Source organism: Penicillium samsonianum (genome assembly GCF_028829775.1).
Source record: "Penicillium samsonianum strain IBT 33392 chromosome Unknown utg000007l_segment0_segment0, whole genome shotgun sequence".
Taxonomy (NCBI): domain Eukaryota; kingdom Fungi; phylum Ascomycota; class Eurotiomycetes; order Eurotiales; family Aspergillaceae; genus Penicillium; species Penicillium samsonianum.
Window position 1 is genome coordinate 744,626 of NW_026643265.1, and position 23,549 is coordinate 768,174.

General features: G+C 49.2%; 9 protein-coding genes across 9 annotated transcripts; 4 read left to right on the plus strand and 5 right to left on the minus strand.

Annotated features, from left to right (window-relative positions):
* Nucleotides 1–142: 142 nt before the first annotated feature.
* Nucleotides 143–1,261, plus strand: N7471_011097 (fumarylacetoacetate hydrolase family protein; the record flags this gene model as incomplete). The annotated part of the gene is made up of 4 exons (XM_057283816.1): nt 143–419; nt 504–640; nt 716–1,085; nt 1,155–1,261. 4 exons carry the CDS (start codon nt 143–145, stop codon nt 1,259–1,261), a joined length of 891 nt encoding a protein of 296 aa, XP_057130082.1.
* A 2,906-nt stretch (nt 1,262–4,167) lies between these two features.
* N7471_011098 (RlpA-like double-psi beta-barrel domain-containing protein) lies at nt 4,168–4,980 on the minus strand (the record flags this gene model as incomplete). The annotated part of the gene is made up of 1 exon (XM_057283817.1): nt 4,168–4,980. One exon carries the CDS (start codon nt 4,978–4,980, stop codon nt 4,168–4,170), a length of 813 nt encoding a protein of 270 aa, XP_057130083.1.
* A 3,469-nt stretch (nt 4,981–8,449) lies between these two features.
* On the plus strand, nt 8,450–10,039 carry N7471_011099 (Glycosyl transferase family 25; the record flags this gene model as incomplete). Its single annotated transcript, XM_057283818.1, has 5 exons — nt 8,450–8,912; nt 8,967–9,110; nt 9,159–9,226; nt 9,275–9,762; nt 9,819–10,039. The coding sequence occupies exons 1-5, from the start codon at nt 8,745–8,747 to the stop codon at nt 10,037–10,039; spliced, it is 1,089 nt and encodes a 362-aa protein (XP_057130084.1). The 5' UTR covers nt 8,450–8,744.
* Nucleotides 10,040–10,848: 809 nt separating this feature from the next.
* Nucleotides 10,849–11,795, plus strand: N7471_011100 (uncharacterized protein). Its single transcript, XM_057283819.1, has 2 exons — nt 10,849–11,163; nt 11,213–11,795. Exons 1-2 carry the CDS (start codon nt 10,929–10,931, stop codon nt 11,758–11,760), a joined length of 783 nt encoding a protein of 260 aa, XP_057130085.1. The 5' UTR covers nt 10,849–10,928; the 3' UTR covers nt 11,761–11,795.
* Nucleotides 11,796–12,508: 713 nt separating this feature from the next.
* N7471_011101 (ribonucleotide-diphosphate reductase subunit RNR1) lies at nt 12,509–15,293 on the minus strand (the record flags this gene model as incomplete). Its single annotated transcript, XM_057283820.1, has 3 exons — nt 12,509–14,926; nt 14,983–15,140; nt 15,275–15,293. 3 exons carry the CDS (start codon nt 15,291–15,293, stop codon nt 12,509–12,511), a joined length of 2,595 nt encoding a protein of 864 aa, XP_057130086.1.
* A 559-nt stretch (nt 15,294–15,852) lies between these two features.
* Nucleotides 15,853–17,325, minus strand: N7471_011102 (putative GPI anchored cell wall protein). The gene is made up of 3 exons (XM_057283821.1): nt 16,943–17,325; nt 16,740–16,885; nt 15,853–16,671 (listed from the first exon to the last, which is right to left on the minus strand). The coding sequence occupies exons 1-3, from the start codon at nt 17,044–17,046 to the stop codon at nt 16,382–16,384; spliced, it is 540 nt and encodes a 179-aa protein (XP_057130087.1). The 5' UTR covers nt 17,047–17,325; the 3' UTR covers nt 15,853–16,381.
* A 1,055-nt stretch (nt 17,326–18,380) lies between these two features.
* Nucleotides 18,381–19,192, minus strand: N7471_011103 (kinase-related protein; the record flags this gene model as incomplete). Its single annotated transcript, XM_057283822.1, has 2 exons — nt 18,381–19,057; nt 19,153–19,192. The coding sequence occupies 2 exons, from the start codon at nt 19,190–19,192 to the stop codon at nt 18,381–18,383; spliced, it is 717 nt and encodes a 238-aa protein (XP_057130088.1).
* Nucleotides 19,193–19,849: 657 nt separating this feature from the next.
* N7471_011104 (uncharacterized protein) lies at nt 19,850–21,190 on the minus strand (the record flags this gene model as incomplete). Its single annotated transcript, XM_057283823.1, has 2 exons — nt 19,850–21,098; nt 21,180–21,190. The coding sequence occupies 2 exons, from the start codon at nt 21,188–21,190 to the stop codon at nt 19,850–19,852; spliced, it is 1,260 nt and encodes a 419-aa protein (XP_057130089.1).
* A 593-nt stretch (nt 21,191–21,783) lies between these two features.
* On the plus strand, nt 21,784–23,025 carry N7471_011105 (dihydrofolate synthase; the record flags this gene model as incomplete). Its single annotated transcript, XM_057283824.1, has 1 exon — nt 21,784–23,025. The coding sequence occupies one exon, from the start codon at nt 21,784–21,786 to the stop codon at nt 23,023–23,025; it is 1,242 nt and encodes a 413-aa protein (XP_057130090.1).
* Between the last annotated feature and the right edge of the window lie 524 nt (nt 23,026–23,549).

Below are 23,549 nucleotides of genomic sequence, written 5' to 3' on the forward strand. Positions count from 1 at the left end.
ACAAACCCGGTATACCCGCTCTATCCCCGTCACGACAACAGTAAAGAGCCATATAAACCCCCCAACACCAGGAATGAATGCCCCTCTATTAGCCAATTCTAGTTAAGACAAACCTAAGACCAAGAACAAAGAATCTGAAAACATGTCTCTCCCGTGGAAACGCCTAATCCGCTTCACCGCGACAGACGGCCGCACCCTGCGCGGCGAGCCAATCCTCCTCACCCCAACAACAGACCTAGGCTTTATAACCGAGTCTGACAAACTGCAAGCACGTGTGATTGAAGGCGACGACCTGTACGATACCACGGGCAAAACACGCGTTACCGACGAAATCGTCTCCGTGAAGACCATCCTGGGCCCATTGGCGCAGGCAGATGTTCCTATTCTGCGTTGTGTCGGATTAAACTATGCAAAGCATGGTAGGTATTACTAGTCTTACTAGAATGAATACTCCACCTGGACACAAGACCAGTTACTTATACATATATCCACCGTGTCTATAGTCAAAGAAGCCGGGCGCACTCCACCCCCATTCCCATTCATCTTTTTCAAGCCAAATACCACAATCCACGACCACGGCGCCCCAGTAGCAATCCCGCAGATTGCGCAGGATTCTCAGGCAGATTATGAAGGTGAACTAGTAAGACAAGTCCAAGTCCCCTGGTTACAAACACCCTGTCCTGGGTAATATCAGTATACTAACAAACGCCCATAGTGCCTTGTCATTGGCCGCGACGCCAAGAACGTCTCCCCAGAGACGGCCCTTTCCTACGTAGCTGCCTACACAGTCGGTAACGATATATCCGCGCGCAAGCTGCAGCGCGACCCGGCTCTCGCGGGACGTGTCCCACAATGGGGATTCTCGAAGGGATTTGATACTTTTGCGCCGCTGGGACCGTGTCTTGTTGCTGCGAGCGAGATCCCTGATCCTAGTAAGCTGCTGCTAAAGACGATTGTTGATGGGGAGGTTAGGCAGGAGGAGTATGTCGCGGATCTTTTATTTGATTGCGCGTATTTGGTGTCGTATCTTTCGCAGGGTACGACGTTGCAGAAGGGAAGTGTTATTATGACGGGGACGCCTGGGGGTGAGTTTTATCTCTTTTTGTTCTTGTTTCTTTGGGTTGGAATTGGTTGAAGCTGACTCGGTTTCTTAGGTGTCGGCGCTGGTCTTTCGCCGCCTAAGTATCTTGTCCCTGGAACGCAGATGGATGTTTTTATTGATGGAATTGGAACGCTGAGGAACGGCGTGGTGTTCGATTGAGCTGGATTATATGACTGTTGGTCGTTGATATGATGGGGTTTAGGGCTAGATTATAGATAGGCAAGACATGAAGATCGCCGGAGCATTTGTTCTCAGTAGACCTAAAATTAAGACAATATCTCAAGAGAACTCTATATGCACAGCCTGACTTGGCTGGAAAGAGAAACCCGCAATTGAGCATCGCAGTGAGGCGCAGTTGTCTTAGCATGGGCCAATATAGCCACTAGCCTTGCGTTGCTGTAGTTCATTTTCCGTTTTGGGCCGACTTGGAGGAGTCTCTAAAGTGGAAAGGGGCAACACTAATTGTGACTAAGCACTCACCTACACCCTTTCCCGGTGTAGGTGAGCCCACACCTATTAACAAACCCATACCTGTTAACAAAAAAATCAACATTTCAATTTTAAACCTATTTTTCAGCCACCATACCATCTGGATCTACATATCTAAATAGCTCACTATTAACATCAAGATAATCTCTATCCCCTGATGCCTCTTCTTTTTCTTTGAGAGCCTGATTCGCGCGATGCCAGTAGTCTCGAATCCTTGCGTTCCCAGCCTCATGCCGAATATCCAATTTAGATTCCTTCGTACATCGCCGATACACCTTCGAATTGCCTGCAATTGATGATAATGGACTCTTAGCAGCACCTTTTACCATGCGCTTAGATTTTTTGATAGGAATTTTGTGGCTTTGCATCCTTTTTATCGTTTGTTTTGCAAGTGCTAGGTCTTGGATAGCCTGCTTACCACCACGAATTGCACGGTCTATATGCTTTTGAAGCTTTGGAAGGTCTGGTTCATCGTTCTCGAGTATCAATTGAACCTTATTCTCAACCTTTGAGAATCTTTGATCTGAATTAGGCGGCGAATTCGTTGCCGAACTGGGAAATTCACGGTCTGGTGACGGCGTATGACCATATATCTCAAGGACTGGTTCATCTTCCCAGCCAGGATCAATTTGATCACAAACAATATGTAAATCATAAGGCCAAAGACCTGTATCTCGAAATGATGATTTAATAGTCTGTGCCTTAAAGGTGTCTTTGCGAACTGTTTTGATCATTCGAAGAAAATGTCGTTTATCATCAACATCTCCACCCCATCGTACAATCTCATTGTTCTTTTTTCGGAATTTTTGTTTAAGAACTGAGAATGGCTTGCCATCAAGAGGCTGGCATCGATGTGTTAACTTTGGTATAAACCACCAAGGTATAATGTTGAAGCTTTGGCAAATATGTTCGAATTCCGGGGTTCCATGAGACCCATGATTATCCATAACCAAAATCCTAGGTCTGCCTTTAGCGACTCGCTTTTTAGTGGCATAATGGAAATCTAATAGCCATTGAATAGCAGTTTTATCATCCGTCCAGCCTTTAGCAGTTGGTTTAATAACCCTATAGTTGGTAGGATCATCATCGCCATCGAACCAATCTTCCATTTGTTCGGAACCACGCATTAAAAACCATGGATGCATAACCCAGCCATCGGCAGAGATGCATTCAATGCCGGTAATATTCTGGCCTATTCCACCGGTCGCAATAGTCTCATATTTACGGGTGGAAGCAACATTTTCCTTGGTTCCAATACCAAGCTGAAAGCCAGTCTCATCCCAGTTGTATAGTTCATGGGCCTGGATTTTATTCTTTTTAAGAAACTGGCCAAAAACCTGGTACCAATGAACTAAATCACTATGTAATTCAGCTTCAATCCTTGCTTTTTCCATTGGTTTTTGTGTGCGTAGAGTAATATGGGGTGGTAGGCGTTGAATGAATTGATAGCCGTACATTTTGCCAACCTGCCGGTCGGAACCACAATGTTGTAAAAGACGATTCGCAGCACCCTCAATATCGATAGCAGTTGGCGGTGTATATACTGAATTAAGGTGCTCAATCCAGCGAATAAGAGAGGCCTCTTGTGAGGAATTTAGGGCCTTTTTGGTAGCTGCACGGCCTTTTCCATTTGTTCTACCGTCCTTTCGGTTTCGAAGCTTCCACTTTGAGACGCCAAAATGAGAGGCTGCGGCCTGAATACTAGTAAATTGGCCTGATTTATAGGATTCGAGGGCATTTGAGAGAAGAATCTCTTCTTTTTCGGAGGAATTCGGCATGGTTTTGATGGTAAAAAATAGGTTTAAAATTGAAATGTTGATTTTTTTGTTAACAGGTATGGGTTTGTTAATAGGTGTGGGCTCACCTACACCGGGAAAGGGTGTAGGTGAGTGCTTAGTCACAATTACTCCGTACAGAGGTCTCGTACAAACAAAACATTTCTCGAAAAATAATACCTGAATACTACGACGAATACTCGAGAGACTATTGGAACAAACAAACACGAGTCAAACGAATTGGGTTTCATTCAATGATCCGTCTCCTGCAATATGCCTTATTTTGTTTGTTTGTTTTTTTGGTTTCACGAGCATGATCATCGTAATCATCATTGCCCTGTCGCATGTGCATGTTCGAGGTCTCGTCAAGAGAATCAAACCGTCCATGACTTGCCAGCATGCGCGCAGGGATCGTAAGCATATGTTTTATGGCCGAATGGGGTCCATCAAAGGGTGGTATTGCATAAGAAGACTCCGAAGAGAAGAAAATTCTATGAACATGAAAAATGGGTAAAATGTGAATGCGATCCGCTAGGGACGCGCGAAATGGTAAAAAAATCCAGAGTCAAGAGAGTGGATGAAAGGTTTAAAAAAAAGGCCTGGTCTCTCTGAGAGATGAAAGATTGGGTTCTCGGAGAGACCAGGAAAGAAGGGAAAAAGGTCACAGGAAAGTGAAAAGAAGGGGAAAAAAGAGGGAAGAGTCGTCAAGACCATATCCACTCGCGCAATCTACCAGAGATGTGTCCATTGTTCATATTCATAATCATGGCCATCAACACCAACGCGCGGTCGACGCAGCGTTTAGTGGATGTACCACTTCGCACCATCGACACGGCCCTTGTCCATGGGGGCCAGCTGGCCGAAGAGGTGACGAGACAGATCGACGGAGCCGTTGTCGCAACCCATGCACTTGTCGACCACAATACCGGTGGCGGTCTGGCCATTGTATGTGATGGTGACGGTCTTGCCGCAGTCACTGTCGGCCATGATACCGTGGGGAAGTGCGAGAACGTTCTCAACGGTACCGTCATTGGTAGTGCCACAGGAGCTGGGGTTGGTGGTGGTGGTGGCGGTGTCGTAGAAGGTGATCTCACCATCGCAAGGGGAGCCCTCGGAGCAGAGGCCGGTGCGGGCGCTCTTGATAGTGGACTCGGTGTTGGCGGCAGGGGTGGCAGCAGGGGCAGCGACGGAAGAGGTCGCAGCCTCTACGACGGGAGCGGGAGCGGAGGTCTCGGCCTCCACGGTGGGAGCGGGAGCGGCAGTGGTGGTTGTTGGCGCAGCCTCCTGTTTCTTAACAGGAGCCTCAACAGTAGGGACAGCGGCAGCGGTAGTGGTAGTGCTGGAGGTGGTGGTGGGCGCAGCCTTCTCCTGCTCCTTGATAGGGGCTTCAACAGCGGGAGCAGCGGTGGTGGTAGGGACGGCGTTGGCGACCATAGGGACGACAGTAGCAGTGTGAGTGGCCTGGGGGTAGACGGTGGTGGTGACATCGACGGTGGTCCAGACGATATCAGTGACGGTCTCCCAAACGACGGCGCGTTTAGCGACGGGGGCAGAGTAGCCAGTCAAGGCGAAGAAAGCGCCAGCAAGGGCTAGAGTCTTGGTGATAGGAGCCATTGCGAATGAATCGGGAATAGACTGAGAGAGTGTGTGTGTGATGTTGTTTAAAGGATTGATCAACTGCACAGCAGGAAGATTGGGCTCTCGAAAGGAAAGTGAGCAAGAAGGAAGGAATGTACAGGAAGAAAGAGAATGGGAAGGGTCTCGACTTTATAAAATACCGAAGGTAAGGCACACAAGAGGAAAATGGCCCACTTCAAAGGATACCAGTACCCACTCACCCACCAAACCCATGGTCCAAATCAAGCCACGATCCGTGCCAACTCAATTCCTTTCATTCATTACGCTATATTGTACTAATATCCTACATAGAACACATACACGGAGGACAGAGGACGGGAATGTCATAATCACAACTTCCAGGTACCCGAGCCGGATGCCCCGGTAGATTCTCATTGGAACAGAAAAAACAGACCAGGGGTTTGTGCGCCACACAGGCCATTTTTCTCCTGGCCCTAATCTCTTCTGGGGATAAACTGACGGCTGCTTCAGCCGATCCTACTGCTTACTGGGATCTCACGACCCACATATTTTGCCTCGGGTACCTGATCAGTTGGCCTATCAGAGACAGCAAATATTTTCTTTCTTTTCCAACCTTGGAAGGTTCTTTCTTGGGGGGGATACCAGATCCGTTTTTTTATTTCATATCATTACTGAGATCTCATCACATCTTGCTCTTTAGTCGCCTTGCAAATGATGTGTGTTCCAATGTACACGGTCGCAATGCACCCAGGGGAGGACTGGTCAGAATTCTGCAGGCTGCCTTTTCGCAGTCTGACATGTGTGTATTGTATCGGGCCCCGAGAGGGTCAATACCGATGTAATTGGACAATGCGTGAGACAAAGACGACCTATAAGCCAATCCAGCTGGGATCGGGGCATATTTTACTTGTATGCTATTATTATACAGGTAATTCAATCCTCCCCACTCCCAACGGTCTGGACTTGGTCTGAGTTTTCAAGCCGTTTTTTTAGTTTTTTAGTGGGAGAATAGTGCCGATCTCTTAGATTTCTATTGTGTGAATATCCGGAGTACTCCGTCCAACATACTATGTTAACAACTGTGTCTGCTTGATGAGCCTTGGAATCTAGACTCCTCATTTTCAAGGTCTCATCTGTCTCACTGTAATTCGTATCCAGTACTCCGTACTCAACCCCTCTTCCCAGCCCTAACCAGCCCCGACACAAAATGCAGGGCACAGGGCACGCACCCGGAACAACCTTGAAATGTCCAACAGGACGTGCATAATCGATACCGAGAACCCGATCAGGGTGCTGACTATTCCCACAGGCAATCAAAATGCAATCAAAATGCGCCTAGAGCTCTGACTACATCTCCCCCAGTACCTGTGTATTTCAGACCCAACCGTCCTCTTCCCGAGAGGGGAGCCAGACCCTGTCGCAGCAACGGTACGAGCTCGGGAATTTGGTTGGTATCCATACTTCGGACTGTATTCCACTTCGTCCAGTCCCCTCTGCTCCACTCGACCGAAGATCTCCCCGGAATAGGATTTGGCGACCACGGTTGGATGGCATATTGCAATTGAAATTGCAGATTTGCAGAATTTGAAGGGAGACGGTGGGGAGAGGGTGGGGGTTGCGACTAGGATTGTACTCTGTATTGTAGGGATTAATATGCAAGTATTATGTAACTACGGTGTATGTATGTGGCATGCTAAGCAGGGCTATTATTGCCATTGTCTTGGAATACGGGGGGCCAAGGTCTCATATGGCAGAGGCAAAGATGGCACGTCAATTCATGGGTGCTCGTTATTGTATCTGACTGCCTGGAATGTGAGATTCGAGATCCCGGCCCGGGCCTAAAGAACGCAATATGTGCCAATAATGCCCCGGCAATGAAAACAAACGGGAAATATCTGTTTGTGGGTGGCGAAAGCCAACTTGAAAAAAAAATCCCCGAACTATGAAGCATGTGGCTTGCCCGGGATCCCTGTCGAACCAGCCGAGAGTAATTGACAGTTAACGAACCATTTCATCTTGATTGATTTGACTTGCTTTTCCGGGGGATCAAGGATTGGCTCTGGCGAGTCTTCCGTTAAGTTGAATTCTCGCTTTTGGCCTTGGGTCTCTTTTATTTTCGGCATTGGCATTGCCGCATGCGAAATCGGATCCCGTTTGGCGCCGGTGATGGCTTGATGCGAGTTTCGGGGGAATTCGGTTTGCGTCGGGTTTGCATCTAGTAAGTACAGAGTACAGACTAGCTAGGTAGAGTCTCTATACAACAGGACGATCTACAGTTGGCCTACAAAGTCTACCCTCTACAAGGGAAGAATGAATAACATAACACGTTATTGAAGTAATAAAAAGAATTGTCCAGGAACTAAATACCTGCGTAAGACCAAGACAAGGCTTATAGTCAAGCAGCTGTGCAAAGTACATAGTAGGTTGTATGAGGCACAAAAACAGAAGCAGAGAATATTGTGCTTTGCGCAGAAGTCGAGACACTCGAAGCTAATGTGCGAACCATGACCATCGAAGAAGAGAGAAGGCGTTCTTCCCCTCCTGCCCGCTTGCCAGTATTTTTGCTCGAAGAAATCCAATATAGACCAAGCTCATCGTTTGCCCACCCAGTTTTGGGAATCGCGATTCGATATTCGTTAGGGATGTTGGCTGTTGGCTTCACGGTACCTTATTGGAATAACGTACGGATGTACTCCGTAGTATATCGCCATTTGCGGTGACGCATTCGCCAGATTTCTCTATCGGAACTTGCGCTATTCGTTCATTATACGAAAGGCAGTTTCATCAAAGTTATAGATATTCATCGGACGAACACTCTCAGTCGCGGTGTATGGCTCAAGTTGATAGAAAGACTGCTGAATGAGGCCAATATCTTCGGCGTGTAGGTTGGCACTAGCCATGTCATCCGGGGAGGAAGAAGAGCTCTAGAGAAGAGGAAGAAATATTGGGGGGGGGATTGAGGGGGGTTTATACTCTCAACATTCGCACCTTCCCGGAATGAAAAGTTCCCCTTCTTTCCTATTTTGTTCTTGTCTCGTGGCATAATGGCACCTAAAACCATGGAACAAACGATCATGTAGATGCTCCTCCCGAGATCACTTCTATTTCTTGGATATTCTTGGACGAAGTGAAACATTCCTGTCTGTGAGCGCAACCGCTTGTAAGGCATGTCGAATTGGCGTGCTAAATGGGTAATTTCCTAATCTTTTTCTCATTGTATGAAGCAGTGGCTGATTCCATACGTTCTTCTATAGAGTCGGATGTGTTCAGCATCGTGGAATAAATGGCATACGAGATGGTTGCTAGAAATTATCAGGAAGCGTGGCACTATGAACAGGGTCTCCAATCCCGCGAGCACAGCGGGCCCAGCGGTAATTTGGGGGCGATCATTGGACCGATGCGGCCTGCGATAAGGCTACCGCGCGTGGAATATCATGTGAAATTGGTGCCCTCTGGCCGCGCCAACCATTAGCAACTCAAGCCCAGCTAATGCTGCTGCCAGCGTCGCCTAAATGACTCGAGCCCATCATGTGCCCTCAAATCCCAGCGGGTTTATGTCGCTAGACAAGTTCGTCACAGTGGGGATCCAACGAATATATCGGCCAACCATGCTTTAGCAAGGCGCGATGCTATAGGGGCTAGGCTCACCCTTCCCTGCCGGCGACCAGCCCACATATTCGCCTTCGGCGCCTCTGGGAAAATTAAGAAAGCACGGTCGCCTCCTGCACGCTCAGGATTGCCAACGCGTTCTGCTGTCTCTATCCCGATGACAACTGAGCATGGTGTTTTCTGCATCTAAATTACGCTTTGTACAGGTCCTTTTAGTGTTGTTCGGGGTTGCCTTCATCCTCTTTAAGCTACGATCGAGCACAACCGCCCCCACCCAACAGCTCTGGAGGGACCATGATTGGGACAACTTCGATGCCATCAAAAACGAAACCCTTGGGGTATGGTTCTAGTTCAAGCTTCACCTGGAGATCTTTCAGCTCATGACTATTTAGGTTCAAAAGGTCTTCGCCATTAACCTTGTCAGCCGGCCTGACAAGCGAGACAATATCGTTCTGGGCTCATCCCTCAGCAATTTCCACGTCGACTGGATCGACGGTGTGACTCCGGATGAAGTAGATGCTAAATCCTATCCATACGTATGTTTTCTAAAGCTACACAATACGCGCGACGACTGACTTTTCTAGAACTGGAACCATGGCCATAAACGGACCGAGTACGCTGCCCGACGGGCGCATGTCAACGGACTCCAGCGGTATGTGGTTGAAACTACAATATTCGACTTCAACTAATTATTCCCTAGAATTGTCCAGGAGAGATTAGCGAGTGCTATTATTATGGAAGACGATTCTGACTGGGATGTATCAATCAAAGTCCAGCTTGAGAGCTTCGCCCACGCAGTCCGAGCCCTCCAGCACCAGGATACCCGGAAAGTCCCGACTCAGTCACCGTACGGCGACGACTGGGACATCCTATGGTTAGGCCACTGCGGCATGTCATGTAAAACTGATTTGCCATTTTACCTTACGCCGAATGACCCAACTATCCCAATGCCGCATCACTTTCTCCCCCAGTGGCGCGACCCTCCAGCATTCGAGGGGTACGAGAGACTCAACCACAGTCGACTTGCGTGCACAGCAAGCGACGCAGTCTGCTCGATGTTTTATGCCGTGAGCTACAGTGGTGCGCAACGGATCCTCGCGGCCCTGTCGGTTAACCCGTCTGGTCTTGCAGAAGAAATTGATATTGGAGCCCAGTTTGATGTCTCCCTCGGACGCATGTGCGGTAATGGTTATTTGCGGTGTTTTGCACCTTACCCATCTATCACGGGGGCTTCCATCAGGCAGGACCAAGAGCAAAGTCTTCTGATATCCACGATGAGACCGGTGGGGAAGAAGGCTTTTTCAGCTGGGGCGTGATGTATAGCACAATGCTCAATATCAACCGTATCCTGAAGGGGGAACGGACCGTTCATGCAACATGGGGCGATGTCGATGTGTTGGATGTCATTCCTGGAGAGATCACAATGGAAAAGGGGGCTGCTTATAGTCCTAAGAGCAGAACCTAGACTTAACAGAGAGAAACTGCTACATGGCGGTGAAATGGACTTTATAGATAGTAACGTATTAGACTACGGATTATAAATTTTCTGCACTCTTACACTAAATAGTAATCATTCTTAGGGCATCCATGGATGCTTTCTCCATGTGTGAACTTCCATGTGGAAAAGGATGGAATCTGAAATTCCCCAAGGGACATCAGGAAATAGCGTGTTTAGATGTAACGAGGTGGCGTCGCTCTCCAGCGTCTAGCTGAGAACAAAGTACGTGTGCTCCTGCTAATTCTGCTAATTCTGGCGCAATCACTAGGCCCTTTGGAATTGGCGCCCAAAACTGATTGCCCTACCCTAAGGCAGTTTGGATGGTGTTCACGAAGATATCTACGGAGAGCACTGCTCGGGTTTTCTTCCACAGGGCATCGTTCTCACAATTATTGGCGATTTGCAATGATAGCCTTTACATATATCCTTGCTAAGGGTAGACTAATTGGGTGCGTTGTGTCCGATTCTGCCCCCGTATTTCCCCAACACCACACCCTTGTCACTTTAGCGTAGTTGAGTCGATCACAGATACAGTTAGATCAACTTATCTCGGCAGTTTCTGAGGCCTAGTTGCACCGTTCATCCTTCTCCTGCACTAACCCCTGCCAGCAAGTTCGACCTGGTTCACTTTAAGTGCCTCTACGGCGCCTAAAAAGCAACTAATCAAACGACGCTACGAGGTCAATAGACAAGCATGTTGGCCTCATCAAAATAGCCCACCCCTCTCGCTCGGGGCCGTGTGTTTTCCTATGTGCCTCGAGCCTCTAGCCCACCGTGCGGCTCATATATCAACTATAATCGCTATCCCCAAGTCACCATTTCGGTTTCCGGACTTGAGTTTGAGGCTCGCTTCGTCATGCGTCAAGTTGGATTTCTGATATTGTTCCTCGCGGGTGCCGCCTCCTTTGTGACCGGAAGTGACAATCACAATTATTTCACGAACCCAGCCTCCAACAGTGGCGTGAATCCTGTCTTTACACTGGGTGACAAGCTGCTTGTCTCATGGAAGACCACGCTTGATGTGTTCAACGTCTCTATCTGGCAGCAAAGCTTAGTAGAGACAGGTGCCGCCAGTCAGGGAAATATATTCTGTTGGTTTCACTTTCAAGGTTGCAACGCGCGATGATTAACGTTTTCTAGCCAAAATACATTCTACTGATCAGGTCACCAACTTCACATGGGTTGTCCAAGTGTACGGATTTGATCTTTCGTACTCCAATGTCTTTTTTCTCTGGATCAACCCAGATGAAAAAGGTGGATTTGTTTCTACGTACTTCAATGTCACCAAGCCTACCTCTACTACCAGCACTGCGTCTTTGTCCACATCCGCATCTACATCTCCATCTACGAACATGCCAGGCACGGCCAATAAACCCTCCCCCTCATCGTCATCATCTTTTCCGGAATCAGCTTCACCACAAACATCCGAGTTAACCATGACCGGAAAGATCGCAATCGGAATCGGAATCGGTGTTGGAGTCCCGATACTGTGCGCTTTGGGTGCTCTTCTTTGGCTCAAGACAAGAAAATCCGATGACAAGAGTGACAAAACCATATCCCCGCCAGAAACAATGCCGCCTTGGATGGTTATGCAGAACCAGTATGGGCCACTATCGCCACCCAAGGAGGTGCATGGATCGAGCCTGAAAGCCTCTTTTGCTGAGTTACCCCACCAGCCATATCGGTGAAAGGAAGCACAGGTGATACGTGTTTTGTTATGGCCTATACGAGGACGGATGACTTTCATATGGATGCCCATAAGCGGGAGATGTTACACTGTGCTTACTATATTGGGTCGAAGGAAACATAGTAGTTGTTTTCTATAGCCTTGCTTGTAAAATATATCGAATCTTGTCGTTTAATCAGGTTATAGTAAGAAAAATCGCATCATATATACAATAAGCTGAATTCCTCGGAAGAAAGTTGCTGATAGTAGGTGGGCACTCTATTTCTCTTAGGGTCAGTGAGTGAATCCAATTGAGGCTCATCTTTGCCATCGAAACACCAAGGTATGTATTCTCGGACTTTCCCTGCTCTACATCAGACAACCAGCCAAATTTAAAGCGATCGTGAACAATAAAGATGCAGCGTTCGACTAAGCTAAGAGATAGAAAGGGTTTATGTGTTAGTCGATGACATTTTGTGTCTATAGACAGGCCCACAGATGAGACTAGTCCTGTACAACAAGGAATATCTACACATGGCCTACGAAGTCTACAAGAGGAAAGAATGTATAACATAACACGTTATTGAAGTAATAATAAGAAAATCCAGGAAATCTCATGAACCCACGCCGAAACACACGAGACAAAGGAAAAAAAAGAAAAAAGTCCATCAAAATCATAATATGGGTACACGTGAGAAGCCACGACAGAAGGCACAACCATGCACAAAACTCAAAGGGAAACATCCAAAAGCATTAAAGGCAAAGAAAGCTTAACCCTGGCACATGATGCAAGCATCCTTGTTCTCGATGCTGCACTGCAGGGCCGCATCGGAAAAGATATCGCCCTCGACTGCCCTGCTCTCGGCATCTTCAGGCTCAGCTTCAGCATCAGTATCCTCGGTCTTAGCTTCGACAGCAGGAGCAGCAACAACAATAGGTGCAGCCACAGTGCGCGGGGTCTCCTCGACAGGGACGACGACCTTGGCGGTAGCGGCCTCGGCGCTGTTGGTACGGGGAATAGCCGAGTAAGCGGAGGTACCGGTGCCACCGGTACGCTTCTTAGAGCGAGCGATGTTGGTGTCCTCGACGAGGAGTTGCTCCTGATCGACGGTGAACTGGATAGGGGCGGAGGCGGCCATCGTACGCAGGTAGTACATGCCGGTCTTCAGACCCATCTTCCAGCCGGCGAAGTGCATGCTGGTGAGCTTGCCCATGGTGGGCTCCTTCAAGTGGATGTTGAGGGACTGCGACTGATCGATGAAGGCACCACGATCGGCGGCCATCTGCAGGATGTTGCGCTGAGAGATCTCCCAGACGGTCTTGTACAGGGCCTTGATATCGGCGGGGATATTGGGGATGTTCTGGACGGAGCCACCATCGGCGATGATGCGGTTCTTCATGTTATCGGACCAAAGGCCGAGGTCGACCAGGTCCTTCAGGAGCCAAGGGTTGACGACCTGGAACTCACCAGCCAGGACACGGCGGGAGTAGATGTTCGAGGTGTAGGGCTCGAAGCACTCGTTGAAGCCCAGGATTTGACTGGTACTGGCAGTAGGCATGGGAGCGACCAACAGACTGTTGCGGACACCAGTCTCGGCAATCTTGGCCTTCAGGGAGGCCCAGTCCCAGAGATCGGTGGGGGTGCGGTCCCACATGTCGTACTGCAGGATGCCTTGCGAGACGGGAGAGCCAGGGTAGGTCTCATAGGTACCCAGCTTCTTGGCAATCTCGGCGGAAGCAGTCAAGGCACCGTGGTAGATGGTCTCGAAGATCTGGATGTTGAGCTGTCTAGCCTCGGGGGAGTCGAACGGCAGACGCAGAGCCAGGAAAGCATCAGCAAGACCGTTGACACCGAGAGCGATGGGGCGGTGACGGAAGTTGCTCTTCTTCGCCTCAGGAACGGGGTAGTAGTTGATATCAATAATCTTGTTCAGGTTGTGAACGAGAACCTGCACGACCTCGTGGAGCTTGCCGAAGTCATACTCGCCTCGGGCAGAGTCGACATAGGTGGGGAGGGCGAGGGACGCCAGGTTGCAGACAGCCACCTCATCAGGGGCACTGTACTCGACGATCTCGGTGCACAGGTTAGAGCTGCGAATAGTACCCAGGTTCTTCTGGTTGCTCTTCTTGTTGCAAGCATCCTTGTAGAGCATGAAGGGGTTACCAGTCTCAGTCTGAGCCTCGAGAATGGCGTACCAGAGCTTCTGAGCCTTGATGGTCTTGCGGCCACGGCCCTCCTGCTCGTACTTGGCGTAGAGAGCGTCGAACTCATCACCGTAGACATCAGCCAGGCCGGGGGCCTCGTTGGGGCAGAAGAGCGTCCAGTCACCGTTGGCCTCAACGCGCTTCATGAAGAGATCAGGGGTCCACAAAGCGTAGAAAAGGTCACGGGCGCGAACCTCCTCCTTACCGTGGTTCTTGCGCAGATCGAGGAACTCGAAGACATCGGCGTGCCACGGCTCAAGGTAGATGGCAAAGGCACCAGGGCGCTTGTTACCACCCTGGTCCACATAGCGTGCAGTGTTGTTAAACACACGCAGCATAGGAACAATACCGTTGGAGGAGCCGTTGGTTCCACCAATGTAAGAACCGGTAGCGCGAATGCGGTGGACATTAAGACCGATACCACCAGCAGTCTTGGAGATCATGGCACAGGTCTTGAGAGTATCATAGATACCCTCAATACTGTCCGCGCTCACGTCAACCAGGAAGCAAGATGCAAGCTGGGGTTGGGGAGTAGCGGCATTGAACAGAGTGGGGGAGGCGTGAGTGAAGTACTTCTGGGACATCAAGTGGTATGTCTCAATGGCCTTCTCAATGTCCTCACCGTGAATTCCGACAGCAACACGCATCAGCAAGTGCTGGGGACGCTCGGCAACATTGCCGTTAATCCGAAGAAGATATGAACGCTCGAGGGTCTTGAATCCGAAGAAGTTGTAGTTGAAGTCACGGTCGTACACAATGGCCGAGTTGAGCTCCTCGGCATGCTTCATAACGATCTCGTAGTGTTCCTTTGAAATCATAGGAGCAGCCTTATTGTTCTTGGGGTTGACATAGTGGAAGAGATCGGAGATGACCATGGAGAATTGCTTTTTTGTTTGCTTGTGGAGGTTCGAAACGGCGATACGTGCAGCCAGAATGGCGTAGTCGGGGTGTGTAACGGTCATGTATGCAGCGGTCTCGGCAGCCTAAGATTGAAATATTAATATAACCTCACAAGCTGAGGACAAGGAGGAGAACATACCAAGTTATCAAGCTCAATGGTGCCAACACCCTGGTAGACACCAGAGATAACCTTCTGGGTGATGGCTGCGGCATCAACGTGCTCGGGGTCGAGGCCATAACAGAGCCTCGAGACACGTGCGGTGATTTTGTCGAACTGCACGCGTTCCTTGCGTCCATCTGCAGTTTGTATTCGCGTTAGACCTTGATCAGAACAGTGTGGCAAGACCAGGTGGATGTGGCGAGATGAGGCAGGAGAAGCTATCTCTTGCCACTAATGCCTCCGTGTATCAGAGGATCATGTATAAACTTACCTCTCTTGTAGACGAACATTTTGAATAGTGATGAGCTGGTAGCTGAAAAGAATAGAAAGAAGTGAACAGGGTATCAAGATGACAGTAGCAGGAGAATTGAGATGGTATTAGAGTATAGAGAAAGGGGGGAAAGATGAATGTATGAAGCCCGTAGAGGGGTGTGAGAAGAAGAAGAGATCAGAGGGGCAGAGGAATCTTTGGTTGCCGAGTGGACGCGTTGTCTTTTCGCGTGCCCGCGTTTTTTCAGCTTACCAACAGGGGGCTCCACCTTTTATTTCAACCATCAGAAACCTCCATCCTGCCAGGCAGAAACAGTCATTTATACCAGATACAGTTAGCGCATTGATACTAATGATCTTAGCGTGCATTTACTAGCGGGGATACAGAAGGCGGTGTGAGAGGAGAACAGGCGGTGAGAATGGGCCTTGCAGCCAAACTGCAGTTCGCGAATGGTCACGTGAACACGCGAAGGGTCGCGCATGGGAGCATGGCATCGGAAGGGTTGTCCCGAGCGGCCTGAAACATTCCGGGCTCAGATGATCTTTAAATGGTACTGCTACCTAGAATGAAGGGGTCCTTGACAGAGGTTCACCCCGCCATGTCCTACTCCGTGTCAACATCATATGCAACACCGGGAGGCTCGATCCCAACCTTGGAACCCTTGCTGCATTGCACATCAATGTGATGGATCTACATCGAACTTCTCATCAAGGGGCCAAGAGGTGCGGGGATGGCCTCAGAAGTACTTAGTATGGACTGTTCGTTCTCGTCGACAAGGGGAACATCCTGGCATCTTTTGGTCATTGATTGAATTCGTTTGAATCTGTTTACATCGACCGACTGATTGGCAATTGAGGCAGACCTAGACGTTTTCAATAATTATTCTGTGGGAAGGTGAAGAGCACATAAATCAATGTGATTTTTGGCAAATAAGAAGATAAAAGTTCAAGGGATTCAAATATTGGCATCAGACGAGCAACATATTAGAGAATTCGAACCAGATCCCTGAACAACAACGATGATTCAAATCAGATCGAAAGGAGCAACATCAAGGTTAATAATATATGCTCGCATCGATATTCGCTGCTCTCAGTTCATGCCAGGTCCTTACAGCAAAGCAGCAGCGCCGAGGAACACCGCGGCAACAAAGGTGGTGGCGGAGAACTGGCGGTCGGACGAAGCCGCGTTGAAGGTCGGAGAAGCGGTCGCGGCGGTACCAGACCCGGAGGCGGTGCCAGTGCCGGAGCCAGTGCCAGTGCTGGAGCCAGTGCCAGTGGCGGCGGCGGAGGAACCAGTCGCAGTGGCAGAGCCAGAGGAGACAGCGGTGACGAAGCCGGTGGCAGTAGAGCTCTCGGAGGTGCCGGTAGAAGTAGAGGTAGCGGTGGAAACATCAGTGGCTAAAAAGAAGATAATAAGTAACCGATTCAATGATGTAACGTGCTCTGGGGTATGTGTTGATCCTTACCAACTTTGTGGCCGAGCTGGGCGCAGTTGTTGACGAAGAACTTCAGGGAGGCCTCGCTATCGGGACAGTTCTTGGAGATATCGGACTGGATCTTGCTGGCGCCCGAGCCGCAGATAGCCTTCGAATCGGCCGGGTTGGCTTGGTTGCTAGATGTCATCAGCTCAGGACTCCACTAGGCATTCCTTCCATTCCTTCGAACATACCCGATGATCTTGAGAACACAGGCCGGGGTCTGCACAGTAGTGGCAGTCACGACGTTAGCCAAAGCCACAATGGCAACGGCAAAGATGGACTTGTTGAAGAGCATGATGAAAGATTGGAGATCAGAGATTGGGAGATTGGAAGTGATGAAAGGATTGGATTCAAGATCGCACAGCGAGTCTGGAGTAAAAGAATGTGTTGGGCTAAAGAGCGACTGTTAGAGAGTGTGGAAAAGTGGAAGACAAAGAGTGACGAAGTGGTAAGGAAGATAAGGTCTCGACCAGAGGAAAACGGGGGGAAAGAGAGAAATCGGGCAACCGCTGTTTCATCACAATATGGAAGCCACGATGGGGGTCAGGGTCTGTTACGTTACATCAACAGGCTTACAGAGATGTACCCCTATTATGATAGCTTAGTATTAAAGGTACTTTACAGTACCTGTTATTCTAATACAAGTATTTTTTGTTCCCCATGGCTTGTGGCACTTTGGCTCCGAAAGCGGTTTAGCGTCAGGGACCTGTCCCCGGATATAGGGGAGAAAGCGTGTCAGTTCGTCTGAGGAGTGAGCGAATATATGACAGTTGTGCGACTCGAGAGGTTAAATTTGAAAATATCCATCTCAGGGGTGGTATTCTGTAGCATTCTAGGTAAGACAAGTGTTTTCATCTTTTTCCCATTAATTTCATGTGTCTTAGTGGCTGATCCAGATAGGGATTAGAGGATTCGAGCTCTATTAATAACTTCAGATACCCCTGCCTAGGTAGGGCTAGATGTACCATAACAAATTAGCACAAGACGTGGACCCTAGAAAACAATAAGATGTACTCTGTACTAATGTGGTGGAGCCAATCCTACGTCTCTAGTAATAGGCTTCAATTAGAGACTAACATTTCCACTAACGCATATCTATTCGTATTGTGCTGTAGCACTCTCATAAACTTGCTGTAGCTGTGACAAGCTTGCCATCTTGCCATTAATCACATTTAAAGCAACAATTTGATTGTTTCCGGGCCGAATAAACTAGCCCTGAAAATAGATAGCGTTTAAGCATGTTACCCATACCTCGCCGTCAGAGGAGAAACCATCCCCTGACAAGTAGGCAGACGCAGGGGTCCAAAAACGAAAGGACATTCATTCATGGCCACAGGTTCTACTTGCTAGCTACAAAATCCCTCTGGTCTGAGTTTAAGTCTGGATTGACCTCCATGGAGTCATCAGCTTATTCAACTCGAAGGTCTCTTCATCCCATCCATACAAAGTCCTCAGCCACCGGCCATCGTGAGAACTCGATATCCTTCGATCTCTTAGGGCGAAGGTGAGAGAAAACGGGCGTAGTGCGGAGACTATTCGCACATAAAACAAAGTTAGGACACTCATATCAACATAGTATTAACTCTGTACATCATAAGCCTTCGTCAAGATCAAGACATTGCCCACTTCTCATAACTTCTCCCAAACAGGATCAAAAATACTAGAAACAACCTCCTGCACCGGCAACCTTTGATCCACAATCTCCCTCCCATTAACCAAATCATTCTCTCTAGCCCTCTTGTCAGCCTCAACCTCATCTCTCGCGATTCCCGCCTTAACATGCCTAACCACCAATCTCTTCCTCGCAATCTCAAAATCAACATCCACAAACCAAAGCTCATCCATCAACGCAGCAGCCGATCTCCACGGCTCCCGATCCAAGCTAAGATAATTCCCTTCAAAAAACAACACCCGACAACTCGCCGGAATGGCAATATCCCCATCAACCGGATCCTTAATAGCATGGTCAAAGCTTGGCGCGTAGAGACTTCCCGTGCGGGCCGTAAGCGGCTCTCGCAGAGCATGCACAAGCTCGAGGAACTTCTCGCCGTCGAAAGTAAACGCCGCGCCTCGTCGGGCCACCGCGTTCACCGGGTCTGGCATGGCGGCTAGCTGTGCGCGCGTCAGATGGTACCCGTCCATTGGGAGGGCGATGGCTATCGGTGTTGGCGTTGTTGGGTTCTCCGAGGCGTAGATTTTGTTAATCCGCGCTGCCATCATCGTTGCTAGACCTGTCTTGCCGGAGCCTGGGATGCCGCTGATGGCGATCATTAGACGCGCGTCGTCTGCTGTTGAGCAGAATTTTGCTAGGGTGGTTTGTTAGCTGGACGTGTTATAGCGTTGGTGGGAGTGGGATAGAAGGCGTGTTTCAAGCCTGTGCTTGTTCTTGGGATTTACTTACCCCAGGTCTTGTTGACCAGTCGGTCTACCTGTTGATCCATGGTTGGCTAGTGAGATCACACTGGAATCAAATGTGTATGATGGAAATATGAAAGCTTCTCCCTGAATTGGTGGGGTTGCGCAAGGTGTTGTGGTACGCTTGAATTTTGGCAGATCGGCGTACAGGGCAATGTTCGACACGGGATCTAACTACTTCAATTTGTTGCTGTTATATGCTTTGAGTTGTTAGACTAAGCCTAACTTCCGGGGCTCGAACATATTGGCGGGGCTCTGCGAGTGGGGACTGCTGTACTCCGAGGAATACGTCACTGAACTTCGCAGGTACAAAGAGTATTTATATATACGATTTAAACACTAGTTGTTTTATATTATCATCCTCTAGACGGTAGAACAATCAAAATATCCGAAAATGCGAAAATATCTACGAAGGCCAGGTCGACGTAAGATAAGCGTGGAAAGACCTAGGAATGGTCGTTGGTGTCCGTTTGTTCAATGATAATCGAGAGTAAACCGGACAAAATATGGACACAAAGAATGTTAAGATCACAACACAGCCTCAAAAGACCTGTCAAACGCCGTCGCAAATCAAGATAGAAAACAACCCATGTAAAATTCGCCCAAAAAAAAAAAACCCCCATTGCCAATATCGCCAATATCAAATCTCATGTCATTCAGTATCACCACATGGGCAGCTGTCTTCAATTGTTGCGGTTGGTTCGAGAAGCGCCCTCGGTGTCGGTGGAGTCCATGCTCGCACTGAGACCACGGTCCAGAGTGCGTGCAAGGCCAGCCGCGGCCCACCAGTCGTCGGGAATATCCTCACGGCGGGCAAGTCGATCCAGGATGACCTGCATGTGGTGGAGATCATCATTTTGGTGGTGACGATCGGAGAGGGAGAGGTTTTGGTGGCGCCTGTCAGAGAGAGCGAGAACGCGTGCAGGAACTATTGTAGGGATAGGAACGGGAGGATGATTGCTCATAGTCGAATGCTGATCGGGATAACGGCCTGGTCGTCCCATGAATTCCTGGAAAGTAGAGGGAGGATCCTCGTCATCGGAAGAGAAGTCGCAAGGGTTGAGTTGGTCAGGATAGGGGTCAAGTTCGAAGTGAGCACGGGCAGCTTCCGCGGTCAACGGCTCCGTCAAGTTGACAGAGCTCCGAGGACGAGCATTGCGCGAAATATCTGGAGCAGCGGCAGAAGTTGAGGTGAAAGAAGTATTAGTTGATGGAAGAGTCGCATCGGGTGTAATGGTTGAGAGCAAAGTCTCCCACGCATCGGTTTCCCGCTCTCCGTCTGGACTGGGACTGCGTTGGCGATCCCCAAGCCCGTCTACGACAGGGTCTCGGGCTGGTCGAGTTTGTGTGTTGTTAGACCGATGTTCAGGTATCTCTGGTGGGAATGAGGTGTTGGAGGCGCGATCACTGTTGTATCTTTCACGCAAAGGGGGGAGACGAACGCCGCTGTCCGAAGGAGTCGAAGAAGCGCTGGTGTGGTATGCGAGAGCAGGGGCGAAGTTGGGAGTCAATGAAGGGCTGGCATGGGTATTTCTGGGCTGACCGTCCATGCGACCGAGGAGGTCGGTCAAGGCCTGATCACTATGACTCCTGAATCGCTGGCTGGATGTCTCTGTCTGTCTGGGTGCACTCGCGGCACGCGACTGAGCCCAGACGAGGGCCTCACGTTCGGCCTGTTCCAGAGCCACTGCATTCTCAATAGCCCCGTTTGGCGGTATGAAAGAAAACCGCGGCACGCGTCTGGGTTCGGCGGCGCCGCGTCGGAGCTCATCAATGATCTGTGAACGAAACGAAGCCAGGATATCGGCACGGCGCACGCGGGAGCTACTGTGCCGCGAGGGTCCGCGGCGAATCGACGAGCGTGCAGTAGCAGATGGGTCCTTTTCCAAAGCAGACTTGGATGCTTCGGACTTGGAAGGCTCACGCCACATACTGTAGATCAAAGTCAACATTGTGCCGCGAAACAGTGGCGCATGCGATAGCTTCACGCGCCATAAGGATGAGATGACTTACGGGATACCCATTTTGCTTTTTGGGCAGAAAAAAATCGGAAAAAAAACAAAAGAGGGTTGAAAAAGAAGGACAAATAATGATCAAAAGGGCAATTATAGAACTAGAACACGACTTGCGATAACAGTGGAGATGGTTGATGGAGACGGGGAAGATAGATTGGGTTTTTAGAGAAATGAATGCCTGAGGCTGGGATGGTTAGAGTGGCTAGAGTGGCTGGGTCACGTGTATCTTGTTCAGGTATCTATCAATAGCAGGTATGTTTGTGCGGTGTCTTTTTAGCAATCAATATCGAGGGTCTTTTTGTAAAACTCCTGGATTGTATTAACTGGTAAATGGCTGGATTTTATAAACACCTCTCATATTGTAGTACAGAGCGAAGAGCCTGATGCCCAAGGCATGGTTATATAGAATATCACGTGGGCTTATTCCTCCGATCACGGTAAGCTCCAACCTTTGAAGGAGTACCGTAGTCTCCGCTCATTCTGGGTTTGCTTTACTTATTGACAATGAAGCTTTAAAGTCTTGAATCTGCCTGTCATTACCTGATCATTCGGTCGATAATGACAATTGATCTCGAAATTCCTATCACGCTACACTCGGAGGAATGATTGAGTTAGGATTGGGTCGGGTCGCGAGTCTGCTTCAGCAGACTCCGCTCTCATGGAAGTCCATTCACATTGCTGGAACCAACGGTAAAGGATCTATCAGTGCCTACCTTTCCCATTTGCTGTCCACCGGCGGAGTGCGTTGCGGCCGTTTCACTTCCCCGCATTTAATTGACCGGTGGGACTGTATTACAATTGGAGAGAAAGTGGTCCAAGAATCCCTTTTCCGGCAGATCGAAGACCAAGTCAAACTACGAGATCAAACCCTAGGCATCGGTGCCTCCGAATTCGAGTTGTTGACCGCAACGGCATTCGAGATATTCAACCATGAACAGGTCGAAGTTGGTGTGGTTGAGGTGGGCATGGGAGGCCGTCTAGATGCGACCAATATCCTGAATAATGTTCTTGTCTCGGTCATTACAAAGATAGGGGTGGATCACCAGGCCTTCCTTGGATCAACGATTGCGGAGATTGCTCGTGAGAAGGCGGGCATCCTCAAGCCCGGGGTCCCTTGTGTGATAGACAATACAAACAGTCCGGAAGTGGTTGAAACTGTGAAGGCTCGTATTCAAGAGCTGGGTATTGATTCTTTGTTTGTCTCTCCCGCAACGGTCTCTGAACAAATTCCGGCACTTGCACCTTACTTCCAGAAGCTTGATCTAGAGCCTCACCAACAAGAAAACATGTCCTGCGCAGTGTCTGCACTTCGTCTTGCCCTTTCTCAACTACGCCCTGAGATGGATGCATTCTCGTTGCTTCCATATCTGGCCGATGTAACATGGCCGGGCCGTTTGCAAAATATTGTCCTTCAACCTTTGATTGGTCGTGCAGAGCCTATCCTGCTTGATGGTGCTCACAACGCGCAATCTGCCGAAGTTCTTGGCAAGTACGTGGACCGCAAAATGCGTATTCAAGGTCAACCGGTGACTTGGGTTGTTGCGGCATCAAGTGGAAAGGATCTGGCTGGGGTGTTTGGTTCCATTATCCGGCCCGGAGACCGAGTTGCCACCGCCGAGTTTGGTCCCGTGGACGGGATGCCCTGGGTCCAGCCGACCAATGCCAAAGAGCTCGCCTCTTCCATTCAAGCTATTCAAAATATTGGCCAAGTCCAGAGCTTTGAAGGGGATTTACTCCCTGCCCTTCAATGGGCCAGTGAGCAGTCCCAACGGGGTCCTCTTGTTATTGCTGGTAGCTTATACCTTGTTTCTGATGTGTTGCGCCTTCTTCGTGCCCAAAAATGATACCCTGTATAGATCGATTGGATTTCCCCGATCTATATCGGTAAATAATAGAACCCCACGGCAACAATCAGCCTTTTATTTCTTTTCCCACCTCTCGTTCCCTCTAGTAAAGTACAGCTATACATCAAATCATTGTATTCTTTTTGGTCAAATAATGAAAATCCATCAAACTGGGGACTGTAGGGCTGATCGGCGATTGTCCAGCACAGCCCTGCATGATGCGGCGGGTGGAGCACGAAAGTTCAAAACAACCACGATTTCTTTGCGAACGACCCCCTTCACGCTCTATTGTCGCCTCTACTAGATCAATATTCTTCGGAATACTGCATGATAATTGTATCCATCTGAAGATCTCACATGCACCTCACCTTGTTGTGGAAACAGCTCTCTAGGGCGTGAGAGCTGAAGTGCTGTAATGTCCGCTTGGTGAGACCCTCCCCACAACGTCTGCACGCGAACGATCATTTGTGATGCTTGTTTGTGCCTTGATAGACTTGGACTAATTGCCAATTATGATTGCTAGA